This window comes from Larus michahellis, chromosome 8 (genome assembly GCF_964199755.1).
Source record: "Larus michahellis chromosome 8, bLarMic1.1, whole genome shotgun sequence".
NCBI classification, from domain to species: domain Eukaryota; kingdom Metazoa; phylum Chordata; class Aves; order Charadriiformes; family Laridae; genus Larus; species Larus michahellis.
The window spans coordinates 36480106-36494641 of record NC_133903.1 but is presented as its reverse complement, the minus strand read 5'-3'; the positions used below and the strand labels follow the sequence as shown (position 1 = coordinate 36494641).

Genomic DNA, 14536 nt, shown 5'->3' with positions numbered 1-14536 from the left:
CTCTGGTGGTAAAAAGAGAACAGGTCCTCAGAGCAATTATTTAATGGGCAGCTGTCCATGTTATTAAAAGCCTGTATCCCAGCAGGCAGGTCTAAGGACTGGATGAGCACATATGCTCTCCTTAAATAGTTGGCTGCCCTTTAGTCAGTTCAGAAAACTGCTTCCCAGTTGAAGCAGCTCCAGCATAGTTCACTTTTATGAAAAGATGTTGGAGGACATCGGGCCATCAAAATGAAATGTTAAGTATCAACAGGAAGAAAACAAGCATAAATAATGTTATTTTTCTACATTAAAGAATTAAACTTTGCAATAAGTTTTCATAAAATAAATATATCTTGTTCTTCAGTTAAATACTGTCAAGTCCAATGACATAAGCCATCAGAATTCTGTCAAATGTATTTTGTCATGATGAATTAATCTAATTTCTGCATATAATAAAGTTAACAAGCTCTGCTGATGTCTTTCCTAGGTGTTCATGTGTTTGGTCTTTGTTCTACTGCCCTTGTTACTGATATTATACAGCTATCAACAGGATATCAGGCACCATATTTCCTGACTGTTTGCAAGCCTAACTATACATCCTTGAATGTATCCTGCTCAGAGAATTCATATGTTGTGGAAGATATTTGCTCAGGAGCTGATCTCAATATTATCAATGCTGGAAGGTTGGTTCTATCCTTCATTGTGTACATTTTTAAGTATTCATTTTATTTTTTCTTTTCTGTCCCAGTTTCAAGATTTTTTCCTAGTAAAAGTCTGAATGAGTTTTGACAGTTTTTTTGTAGTAAAGGTGACAACATTAAGTGTCTTTTTAGTGATATTCAGTTTTCTGTATAAAGATACTAGGCCAACAGTGGACTTTGGAAGACTGTCCGATTCGGAAGCACAGTTAGTAGCTAGTTATTTTCCCTCCATCAAAGGAGGCAATTTCCTATACAGTTACTAATATGTATAGCTTCTGCTGCTTTTCCCAGTGGGATCTGGGTAAGTTCCCCATAACAGGCAGCGGAACAAGTCACCCGAGTACTTTATCTGAGACCCAGTATAACATACATTACTGTTCTGGCATTTTGGTCTTAGTTTGTGAGGTTTGGTTTTGGGATTTGTTGGAGGAGTTTATTTGTTTGCTGTTTCTCTGGTTGATTAAGTTTTTTATATTGACAGCATTGAAAAAATCCCTTTTTAGAGGAAAGACCACAACGGAGCAAATCTGTGTGTTCCCAAACACATGCCTTTTCTTTTATGGTATTTCTAACTGGTGTTTTATCCTCCATGATCATTTAGTCTTTAGCCTTTCTACATAGATACCCAGGACAGAAATTAATATTGTTTATAGTAGCAAGTTTTGGACATGCATGTCAGTCAAGATATAAACCAGACTATGTATCTTATTTTAAACAAGCTTGAAGTGATAAAATAGTGATAATTCCGTTACTGATGACAGGTCATAGATTTAAACAAGGAATTGGAAGGTGTAAGTCAGTAAGTTGTACTGTTCCAATACATCTGCTACTCATTAGTTCAAGGACTTCATTAGTATGAAGTGTCCTAAATATAAGCACTACACTACTGAGAAATCACGAAGCTCTTCACTGAATACAATAGTAGTCTTCCGTATCTTTTCCACACTAGGTTAACCTTTATTGCCTGTTAGTCATTGAATGTTTGAATATTTTGCAGTCCTTCAAAATTTTGTTGCTTTTTTAAATCTCCTACTCTCCAGAAAAGTTACAGGAAAATTACAGAATGCTTGAAATGCCGACAGTTTCTGTCTCTGACTCAGCTGCATAATTTTTCTGTGTACCTGATTAGTAGACATGAAGCTGTGTTACTTCTGTCACATATACTTCATTAAAGCTTTGCACTCCTTTCTTGTTCTGTATGCAGCCCCAGATGCTAGCTTCTGTTTTAACTTTATGCTTCGTGGCATTACATTTTTGTCATATGGATATTACTGAAATGTTCTGTCTATATATTAAGGCACCTCTCCCCCAGTTTCTTTGCTTTTCCATTTGTTTCAATAGTTGACACAGTTGGGAATCATGAAATCAATCCCTTTGTAAGTATCTTCCAGCATATCTCAGAATCTGTCTCTCTTCGCTGGGACAAACCAATTTCACTGATGTTTAAAGACCTGCAATTATTTGATATATTTGGTCTTAAATATGTCTAGTGGGATAAGAATCATAATTAACATTGATTGATTTGCCATATCTTTTCAATTTATATAGGTGGGCATGATCCGGAGCTGGAATGAAGGATTGTAGCTCTATTTGGCCCAAATAATTTGGTGACAATAATTTTGGTGAAAGGCATAACCAGAATTACTATGTAAGCCTTCACCTCACTGTCTCTTTTCCCAAAACCATTTGCTGTTACTGGGATATTGCTATTGAAGCCTGATGCTTGCAAGCAGTGTGACGCACCTACATGGTGTCCCAGGGAAATCAGTGTAGCTTTACACGCGAGCAGGCAGAAACATTTTCATTATTACATCTCATTCATTTCATTATTATCTCAAATGTGATGCCTGCTGCTCTGAATTGACTGCCTGTAGACAGTCAAAAAAAGCTGATCACTCCTAAATTTAAATATCGTCACTTCCAAAAAACAGCAAAACTAGTTACAACATATTAAGACGAAGCAGTCACTTTTTGAGTGTTTCTGTTTCTTTAGGAAGATGACCATATATTGATATCTCAAATTTATTCCCATCATAGAGGATACATTTGGTGATCTATAATATTCTGGCACCACCCTCAGTTTCTCCTTAATTCAATTTTATTGCATTTTTCCTTTATTAAATTGTTGCTTCCTTACACCTGTCTCAACTTTACCAAAGTGATGAGCACTTGCTCCGGGTTCAATACATCCTTCAGTCATCTACTGTAGGACTTACAGTATAACTTCTCCAGCCCAGGAGGTTAATTTGACTTCAATAATTCCAGCTTGTAAGGGACTTGTTCTTCTGAGATTGCCGTCATTTTTTATTTGTGCTTTCCAGAAACTTTGGCTCCAGAAATTTGCCTGTAGACTCCCCTATGAAAAGGATAGAGAAGAATACATAATTATCCAGCTGATTATATGAAATCATTTTCTGCAAAATAGCCAAATATCCAGTAGTTTCCTTTGTCCATCTCTTCCTCTATTTATCTTCAAAGAGCCTTTTCAGTCATTTCTATTCAGATCTCCAGTTAGTTCTCTATCATTTCTGATGTTCTGACTCAGTATGACTCTGTCTCGGTATCACTCTTTCTCATCATTTTTCCCCCTCTACACTTCCTCATGCATGAGCATTTAGAGTGATACACTGTCATCATCTGAGTTCAGGCCATGTTTTGTTTGAGATCTTTGTTCACCTTTTCAATACAGAGACATACAAAAAGGCTACAGATTTTTAGCTTGAATTATTCTCATTTTAGATTAAAAGATAACAAATAGAGGAACAAAAGCAGCACCACCATTAGAGAGTACATAGAGCACATTTAGTCTGTAACATGCTGTGCTTGTCCTGAAAGCATATGAATAGAAAATAAAGAAAAAATTGACTGTAGCATAGTGACACACCTTATATACTACAAAAATGCCATCAAATTAAGGTTAAGTTCTGAGTGGTTCTAAAGTTCATAGACTCAAATCTACATATTAGCTCCACAGAGACTGTAAGTAGATTTATGCTTCCACTAAAACTTGCACACGGTAAAGGAGCTGATTAGCCATTATAAACATTTACATTTTTTTCATGTCTTTATCCTCCTGTCCTCAACCCTGACCTTATTCCCCAGGGATACTAATTGTGAAAGGTTTGTTCAGGGGAAAAAAAAAAAAAAGAAAATAAAAAGAAGAATAATTTAGGTCTGTCTTTAGAAAGGAACAAGGAATCACGCTGATTTCATCTTGGCCAGAGTCATGAACCTGCTGGAGCCACGGGCTCAAATTCAGGTCAGCAGTGTGGCGTGTAGTGAGAACTACATGCTCACATTTAATTGCCAATGAATTATTTAGAATGGACAAGGCAAAATGCATAGCAAAGAAGTTTAGAAAGTAGACTCTGCTGCTTTGTAGAAAAATGTCTTTGTCTGAAGCTAAAGGACTATGTTTTAGTCTTTGCTATTTTAAACTAACTAAACCAGGTGCTGCTAGGAAAACATGGAGCCCAGTTAGGGTGGCAAGACCCATCTGTGAAGCTAAATGATTGTTCAAGTATTTATCCCAAGATGAGCTTTCTCAGGTGAAATGGCTGCAAGATAGACATACCCTCCTTCACCAAGACAGCCAGCACATTACATTACGTGTCCACGCCATTTTAAGGAGATAAAAGTACTGATATAAACTGCTATGTATCTTCACTGCATCTTACTCACTTCTAGACCTCAGAGGTCATAGAAGTTTTATAGGGTTGTTACAAGCTATGAACTAGATGTCTGCCATGGAACAGGTGTTACAGAATCCACTGAACTAAGCTTTTGCCTCTGTTGTGTAAAAATGTCTTCTTCATGTTCCCATCATTTTTCTTTTGTTGTTCTTAGAGGACTGAAATGGGTCAATAAAAAGAATAACGTTAAAATGTTAGAGGGCCTTGCGATGGTTCTGTGTAGCTGCTACTTACACAAACCCTCCTTTTCTTGGTCAGGGAAGTAGAAGCTAAGCTGTTGCTTTTAATTTTTGTATCTGTATTTCTGTATTTGTATCTTAAGTATTTGTATCTTAAGTCTTTCTGACTTAAGACCAATCCACATCATTCAAGTCTTCAGGTTTTCAATGGGAGTAGAAGGCCCTTAGCAATTTCAAGAACAGACCTGATACTGCCTGTTGTCTCACACAGTTTGGACATATTTTCCTTTACCCTGTTGTTCTGGGCTTCAGGAAGGGGCCCGGTAACTCTTAAAATGCCCTCTCCGTGTTCTTATGCTCCATGCACTCCTATCATGTTATGAAGTGATGAAATTTAAAAATAAATGTGAAGATATAGCAAATAAAGATGTAGTTTGCCTCTCTCTGAGAAGAAAGTCACGCTGTCATCCCCCCATTTTTAGAGCAATAAAGCATGAGCAGAAAGATGATCAATTCAGTTGCTGAAGTTAGGGCCTGATTATCAAAGTGTATGTATCCTTACTTTGTAAAGAGTCCAACTGAAGTCAGTGAGAATAATCATAAGATCAAGGTTAATGCACTAAATAACACTATAAGTGGTATAATTAGATACTTACTGAAAGTTATTATGGACATTTATTTATAGAAATAAACATATAGGTATTTCTCTCAATCAGCATTCAGTCTTTATCTCATTCCCACTGCTCTCTTAGTACACAAAAGAAATTTCATGCTAAATATTTACTTCAAAGCAAAGGCATCTCATTAACATTGGTCCTTTCTCCAGATTATAGAAAATAAAATTATAAATTTAGTGTTACTGATGCATCAGATATTGCTTAGGAAGTATAAGCTGAAAATGACTGTACCACCCAGTGTTTTTTTCAAGTGAACACTAGCATAGTGTATTTGAACTGAGAAGCATAATTTGAGTCTCCTTCCTTGGCAGAAAGTCATTCCCTTCTCAACATGCCACCCTGGCAGCCTTTGCAGCAGTGTACATTTCGGTGAGTAACCAACTCTCTTCATATTCATTTATACAAGACAAAAGTCAGAAAGTCATTTGCTGTATATTGTAAAGTGATATGTTGCCTGGATGTCCTGGATGGATGTAAGTTTTTATCCTCCCAGTCTGAAAGCAAAATAAAACTACTAACAGCTACAATAAAACCAGCTCTATTAAAAGTACAGAAAAGATTCAGCTGCTTCACATCCTTTGTTAAGAAGCAACAAAAAGTGTAATGTTAAATTATATTTGATGCCTCATATTATTCACATATAAACTGCAATGCTTATGTGTCTTACAGGGTGGTATTTTAACTTACCATCCAAATTAACCTTTTTGTGTTGTGCTTTTTCTTTATTGCTGTCTTTGCTTGACTTGCTGCTTTTAAACTTAAGGCATTAAGGAACAAACATTTATACATTTATGTGATGTAGTTTCATTTGACCTCCATAGAATTGCAACATGGATGGACTGGCAAAATCACTCCCAGAGGCCTCCAAGGTGCTACTGCAAAGCAAGTGAATAAAAACCATCAGTAACTAGCAGGGGATTGTAGGACATGCTGCAGCGATCACAGATGATTTTCCACATCTGACCAATGACATTTCTTCAGTATGGGCTACAATGTTTGCATGAGTGACTAATTACTTGAAGTTTAAAAAAAAAAAAAAGCAATTCCATCACTCATGCTGTAAAAATCAGAGGAAAACATCAATAACAACCAGTTAATCAAACTAGATAATGGAATTGTGCATGTACTGGGAGCTTGCCATTATTTATTCTGCTGAGGGAAAGGCCAAAATTTGGAATAATACTGATGAACCACCTCCACTTAATTTTTGTGACCTCCCTGACATCGTGGCCCCCAGCTGAGAAATAGATCTCTAAAGCATCTGGTGGTAGCTTTTATTAGAACAGGTTATTGCTTTCATCTGGCATGACATCTGGCTTCTGTGTTTCAGAAGCCATGGCTCCTTAGTCACATTTACAGAACATTTCGGCTCTGACTGTGAACAGTATTTAGGTGTAAAATCCTTATCCTAATTGATGTCAACAAGCAACACTGCCTATGTTTTTGGAAATCCATTCCTTGTGATTTCAGATCTTCCTAGAGTAAGTGAGCAAATTTTAACAGGGGTGTAAATTAAAGTTAACCTGATTATTTGCAGTATCACTGTGTAATAGTGATCTATGTGTGAAAGAAACATTGCATGCCAGAAATTAATATCCTCTTAGGTAAATTTAAGTTTCTTCAACTGCTTTTTCATTTCTTTCTTTTTTCAAGATGTACTTCAATTCTACATTAACAGACTCCTCAAAACTTCTGAAACCACTCTTAGTCTTTGCTTTTATCATCTGTGGAATTATATGTGGTCTGACACGTATCACCCAGTATAAGAATCATCCAGTTGATGTTTACTGTGGCTTTCTCATAGGAGGAGGAATTGCTCTCTATTTGGTAAATATGATATTCATATAGTTAAGTTTTAGTAAATACAACTGATAAGACTATAATAAGAGTACTGGTATTTTTTATTAAAACCTTTCATCATGGTCACATACCATAATTAAAAATATAGCCAAAATGTGTTGAAAATGATGATGTTAGGGGTAATCACTTTAAAAATAAACAGGAAAAAGCAAATATGTATTTCAATTTAAAGTGCCATAACAGGCACAAAGTGGTATATAATCATCTGGCATTGTATACAGAAACAGCTCTAACATTACGTGCTTCATTAAATACTTAAAGATACTCATCTTTTCCACTCTACACTTACAAGCATAACACAAGAAAAATATTGGATTAATTGGTATTTGTTGCCAGCCTGAGTTTATATTACCAATGTTAGCTTTATGATCTCAAAAAAATGGTTGAATTAATATGCAGCAACTCAGATGAGTAAATTGCTGAACTTGCAAGAAGTCAAAGGCAATATTACACCCTTGTGATTCTTTGGAGCTCTTGGGGAAATTATGCAGGGGAAATAGGACGCCCAAGCCAGGTTATTCCTGTGCTTTTCCTCTGTACTGGGTTGAGACAGATGGAGCACCTTGAAAGGGTCCTGCAAGGGAGTATGTAGGATAGGCCTGTTTGTAACTGTCAGTAGGAAACTCATCAAGCATTTGCTTTTGCTTACTGCTCTCAGTATGTCTCCAGCATGACTGTTGCTGCCCTAGCTGTGCAGCACAGTGTCAACCCAGATGCCTGCGAGCAATCAGGAACTTCTACTGACAACGTTTTTGCTCCAGTGTGGGCAGGTGAACAAAAGAGTCTTAACAGCCTGTGGGATGTTTTTGACCCCAAAGAAGTCAATGATAAATTTCAGTATAATACTAAAATAAGTTCATATCCTATCCCCCTTTTATCTGTGATAAGATAATCTAAGGTACATGCAAATGGTCTACAAAGGTGACTGGGGGAAAAATGGCTTTCACAGTGGCAGAAGAAACAGCAACCAGGGTAAATAATAGAAACCCCATGAGCTACTAAAGTCAGTTTGTATGATTGTACTGTGAACAGAAAGGCACTCTGTTCAGAATATTATTTCAAATGATTAAGCTGTTGTAGACTCTCATAAATGGAGCTGTTGTTCCTATGTTTGAAATCCACAACAAGTATGTTCTGTGTTAAGTCTTCTCCATATACTGTTGCATGACAGCATATATCAGAGAGTACATTGTCCTGGATGCCCAGTAGTCAGTAAATCTGCCCTGAAAACTACACACCAGTAAGAGGGAGGGCAGAGGAAATAACGTGAAACTACAAATAACTCTGAAAGGAGTGTAAAGAACAAGTAACCTAAGTGATTGAGTCAGGCATTTGACCCTTTCATGGAATATTCTCTCTCAGTGGAGTCTTTTTAAGATGACAGCATTTTACAGTGAGTCTGCTGAATAAGAAAATGTTGTATAACTGAATCTTGTTATGGTTCTGCACAGCTTGGAAAGCAATTGATTTAAAGGTGATAAATTGTTCTATCATGTAGATATTGTATTACACAGTTATTATGCAGTAGAAAGGGCAGAATCACAGGGCAGAGAACAATTCAAGCTGTAACAAGATTCAGTAAATCAGAGAAGACAGTAGTGTAGCTGTAAAATAGCTTTGCCTAGAAGACTGCAAACATTTATTTTGTTATTTTCATAACAAAACTTTCTTTCTTCAGCTGTATCTGTTGCTTTATAAAATGAAGAAAACGGGAGACTAAATCTCCTCAACTATTTATTGCCATGAACTATGTGCCCTAGTTATCCTACTGAGGCTACTTCATACGCATCTAGATGTACCAGACTGAGGACAGAATTTTGAATAAGGATATACTGGTGAAGAAAGGAAAGTGAGCATACCTTGTCAGTTAAGATGGACTAATTCTATTGCTCAATATTTATTTAAAGGCAGAAGAATATAATTAAAATACTTTAAAATGTATCTTTTTTACATAACTGATTGTTGATGCTTCTGTTCAAATATCAGGGCCTGTATGCTGTGGGAAACTTCTTACCAAGTGACGAGAATGTGTTTCACCCAAATTTTCACAGAGAACCTCTAAGGTCTTTGACAGACCTCAGTCAAGATGCCAACAGAATCCTGCCAGGTAAAAATGGTAGCAGCAGTGATGGCATTGTCTCTCACCGTACAGAAAGTATCCTGAACAGAAACCACAGAGATTCCGGGTCTCTGACGAATATCAAGAGGGCAAATGCTGATGTAGAAATAATAACACCACGAAGCCCAATGGGAAAGGAAAATATGGTTACTTTCAGCAACACTTTGCCAAGAGTCAACACGCCATCCTTGGAAGATCCAGCAAGACGAAATGCAACAATACACGCATCAATGGATTCCGCCCGTTCCAAACAGCTGCTTTCCCAGTGGAAGAACAAGAATGAAAGTCGAAAGTTGTCACTGCAAGTAATAGAGACTGAATCTGGCCAGTCACCACCAAGGGCTATTGAAATGAGGTCAAGCTCAGAACCCTCCAGAGTGGGTGTAAATGGTGATCATCATGGCCCAACTAGCCAATACCTGAAAATTCAACCTGGCAGTGTACCAGGTTGTAACAACTCAGGTCTTACTGGTGGGCCAAGGGTCTCTATTCAGTCACGTCCTGGCTCATCCCAGCTAGTGCATATTCCTGAAGAGACTCAGGAGAACGTGAACACATCACCCAAAAGTAGTTCAGCTAGAGCTAAATGGCTGAAAGCTGCTGAGAAGAGTGTTGCATGTAGAAGTAATAGCCAGCCAAGAATCATGCAAGTAATAGCCATGTCTAAGCAGCAAGGAGTGCTTCAGGGCAGTCCAAAGGGTTCAGAAGGAAGCACAGTCACCTGTACAGGAGCCATCAGATACAAAACCTTGACAGACCATGAGCCAAGTAGCATTGTCAGAGTTGAAGCCCATCCAGAAAATAACAGACCTGTAATTCAGATGCCATCAGAAGGTGAAGGAAGTGGGTCATGGAAATGGAAAGGTCCTGAAAAAGTCACCCTTCGTCAGACATATGAGCTAAATGATCTTAACAGAGACTCTGAGAGCTGTGACTCATTAAAAGACAGTTATGGGTCGGGTGACAGGAAAAGGAGCAACATAGATAACACTGAGCATCACCATCATGGAATCACTACGATAAGAGTCACGCCAGTGGAGGGAAGTGAGATTGGCTCTGAGACTCTGTCCATTTCTTCTAGCCGGGACTCAACACTTCGAAGAAAAGGTAACATCATTTTAATCCCTGAGAGAGGGAGCAGTCCAGAGAACACCAGAAACATCTTCTATAAAGGCACATCCCCCACGCGAGCGTACAAGGAATGAGAGGAGACATATCAGCTGGTCCGTACCACCACAAAGTAAACACATCTTGACACAGGTTCTGCTGTCTTTGGTTTGAGCTGATATTTACCTTTGATGTGCCAAATTATTGACCAGCAGCCCAACTGTTGTTGAACACTACTGATGTGCAGTGTGCATGAGCCTGTGAAAAGCATGTGGTGGAGGGAAAAGCACAATGCCAGAACCTAACTAATGTGAAACATTTTCATGCAACTTGTTTCTTCAGACTCAAAACGTTTATCTGAGGGTGATGATGTCAATCAAAACAACAGTCTTGAACACAGACACTTAATTTCCTGAATGTGCCAACCTTTTATTTTATTTATATTTGTGTCCAAAATCAACTGAATTTTTCACAGCAAAGGCTGTATCAGTGGTATATATTCACCTTTGCAGAATTTGCACCAAATCTTTAATACAGGATGGTGCTGATGATAACTTTAGATGTTTTGAAAAATTGCATACTTATTAAGACTCTGCAAACACATGACATAATTGATGTGCAGTTACTTTAAAAGTAATATTGCTAATACTATGATGATGCTGGCTGCATTCATTTAGCGTAGGAAATATTTACAGCTTTGTTATAGTGGATCTGTCACATTCAAAGATTGCAAAGGTTTTGTGTAGTTCTTTAAGATGTCTACTGCAACAAAAATTGTGTGGGTGACATTCCATTAGAATGGAATAACTATCTATTTTGAATAGTTTTGCTGCTACTGCTCAACTTTTGTTTAAGAACAGGTGCTACTAATGAAGAGGCTGCTTCTTAGTGGGCTAACTTGTAGATTGTTTTAAATTATGTTTTTTAAGGGGTCTTTTAAAGTACAAGTAACTCAGATTTTACATTTTTAAGCCTCTTATTATGTCCTTCAGCAACCTTTCCATTTTTCTATTAGTTTTTAACCATATAATGCAGGACACCAATAACTGCTAGATGTGCAAATGTGTCGTGGTTTGGGCCGGACTGGCCATTGAAATGAACAACTGAAAGGTGAGCCATGAGTAAATAAAAATAAACAGCCACTTTCCTGACCAGCTTCCAAGGAGACAGTAATTAATGTCATAGCTCACACTTAGATTCACCTCACTTGCTAAGCATGCCACAAGAACAGTCACAAGTTTCACCCCAGTCACCATCATTTAGGGGATTTATGCTTTGCTTTCAAAATGGAATGCCTTGGTATTGCAGAATCACTGAATGGGTGTTGCATTGTGACGCTACTACTGTTCACCTCCCTCGAGACACCCTCCAGAGCCTTCTTAAGCATTATATTTTTCCCACCACTGCCACTTAAGAATATGGAGGGTTTCTGCACCTGAGAGAAAATGCATTATTTTAGTAAATTGAGCTTCAAATATAATGAAAGAACTTGCCTGCTAAAAATCTCCATTGCCAATAATTGTTGAAAGGATAAGCTCTGCAAGGAATAAGCATAGCATGTCCTGGGCATGCTAGAAGAAATGCCTCATTACATTTGGCTCTGACTTAAATAACTTAAACCATGAAAGAAGTCAGGGGCAGTGCTTGCCCAGTGCAGCTCCTCATTCTCTCCTAGATTATGTCCACCTGAAAGAGAACTAATATCAGACACCTCCCAGTTTCCTTGCTAAGGAATAAGTAGTAGCAGATCAGGTCTGCTCTCTGGCTTCTTGAAAGAAGTGTTTTGCTCTAAGTTCTCTTCTGATTTAGGGTATCAGAGAACCAGATAAATGCTAAATAGTCAGAACCTGTCTACGGATGCTACCCCAGAGAACTCTGAGGAAAAGCCCACCCTACCCCAACCAAGTAGGAGGCAGAAGGAAGACTCATCCCATCTCAAGAAAATAAATAGCACAACACACACAGAGACCAAAAAGATAAAGTCCACAAAAATCTCAAAACCAAAACAAAATCCCAAACCCAACCCCAATCCCAATCCTAAGTAATTTTCAGAAGTATGAGGATTGTGTTTGCTAATCGGTATAGAAGAAGGGATTGAGAGTCAATGGAAAGCTTTATATACTTTCCCAGTTGTACAGGTGCTCCAGGCTTCGCTGAGTGCTGTCAGCCAACTTGGTCAAGCGATGCTTCCCTCACCTGCCCATCACCCAGTGCTGTGGAAAAGTGTTGGTCTTTAAGGAAATGACCACACTATTCCTGCTAGTCATAGAAGAAGACCCCATCATACATTTGATGATTGGGAGGAAGTATTTTGCAGGTTACACGTAAGAAGCTAACCAGTAGGGCTGCAGCATATTGTGTATATTAAAAGCACAGTATGTTGAAGCCACACTTTAAGGCACATTAGCTGGGAAAAATAATCATAGATGCCAGGGGAAAAAAAAAGTAATTTTTTAGAAATATGTTCACAGACTAGTATTTACAAGTCAGGATTTGTTTTTTTTTTTCTTTTTAAAAGGATGAATCTTTAGTCCTTTAGTATCAAATTAGTATTTAGTATCAAATTTTGTACAAGGTTCCTAGGAATTACAAACACTTGGATTGTCATGAACAAAACCCTTTGGATTTAGTTTAGTCTAGGTACATGATAAAGCAGGTAGGATTAGCTTTAAAGGAATGGGTAAGACACAATCACTGTTGGCCTATCAATGCAGGGAAATAAGATGCAATCATTTGTTAGTTTGTAAGTGCAGGGGAAAAGAACATAAGTAGATGAACCTGGAAATAATGGAAAATTGAAATGGGAAATAATGGCAATAAAGCAAAGATTAGAAAATGTTCCCTCTGGCAATTTAGCTGTTTTGGAAACAGCAGGATTCCTGGTGGGAGTGTTTGTTCTTTATTCCTTGGTTTTAGTCAGATATATATTGGCATATGTGTTGCTTTTATTACTCTAAAACTTGCTGCACTATTTCAAGTGCAGTGTGATATTTTTCCTAAGGTTTCCTATTTCTTAACAAAAGATTTTAAAGCTCTTGTGTAATCATTGAAATTGTGTTCTTTACATAAATATTGATATATTCTTTTTTACTAAAAGTGCCAAAGGCTACTGTTTTTAATAATGGCTTATCAAATTATATTACGTTAGAGAGCAGAAATGTAATAATATATACATTGGAACTCAGACCTCTGCATGTATATTTGATAAGGAGCCTTTTGTAAAATTACTCTTTGTTTACATTCCACTGATACCTTAATTTAAAATTAATCAAATAAATTGACAGGTGACATCTTCTTAGTGTTCTGATTTTCTTACTTGCTAACAGGCACGAATTTCTTTGTTAGGCTGTGCTTTACTGAGAAAAGAAAATACTCAAAATAAAATATGTTTTTAAATGAGAATTCTCTATATAAAGTATTGTGTTTAATAAAATGTTATGCAATGTTTTCAAATGGAAAATAATTTGTAAATTGCTATAAATGTATTTTGTTAAATAAGTACAGATCAATGCTACTGTGTGAGTTTATTGTGCTAACATCATGAAAATAAAGATAAAATTCCTCATTAATGTTCAGTCATCTCTGTAGTGAATCAAAGTCTCATTCACCCCAAGTTATTTTTCAGTATTAGGTATCTCATGACATGTAGATCTGATCATCAGTGGGAAACTTCAAAACTTTGCATTGTTGTAAGAAGTTGTGAGGAACAGTGTCCAAACAAGCTTGTCTCTATCCAAAAATCATTTAATAAAAAAAAGAAAGTTAAGTGAACTGGGAACTTTAGGCCATGTGAGGACACGTCTGCTAGATCATTCTGCAGGACCAGCTGCATTGCTAAGCCCCTAATGCCTCTAAACCACCTTGCTAGTTTTGGGTAGAGGTGCCGGACACGGTGAGGCTTACCTTGGATTTGCGAATGAGAACAGGGCAGATGTCAGGAGCAAACCTAAGAGGAAGGGCTCTCCCCAGGGGAAGAAGTTAGGATGCAGGACTCATCAGGTGATATACACCCTTTGCTGGCAACAGCGAAAAATGTTACGCGTAGCAGCAAGCTGTAAAAACACTGTCTTATCTAGAAGCCGCACAAGGTATCTAAGAGCAAACACTGTCCCCAAGCCTGTCTTGAAACACCCTGAAACGGGGTAACAGCAGGGCCCTAAGTGCCTGGGATGGACGACACTGCTGTAGCTGAGGCATGCATGGACATTGCCAATGGCAT

At 37.7% G+C, this 14536-nt stretch overlaps 1 protein-coding gene across 4 annotated transcripts in view; it reads left to right on the top strand.

The window, feature by feature from the left end:
• Positions 1–13886, top strand: part of PLPPR4 (phospholipid phosphatase related 4) — a 35287-nt gene extending 21401 nt beyond the window's left edge. For all 4 annotated transcript variants that reach the window (XM_074598247.1, XM_074598249.1, XM_074598250.1 and 1 more), the window contains 4 exons: positions 470–665; positions 5543–5600; positions 6885–7058; positions 9078–13886. In XM_074598247.1, coding sequence (XP_074454348.1) covers positions 470–665; positions 5543–5600; positions 6885–7058; positions 9078–10415 — 1766 coding nt within the window. In that variant the 3' untranslated portion in view covers positions 10416–13886. The remainder of the gene's footprint in view (positions 1–469; positions 666–5542; positions 5601–6884; positions 7059–9077) is intronic.
• Positions 13887–14536: the final 650 nt, after the last annotated feature.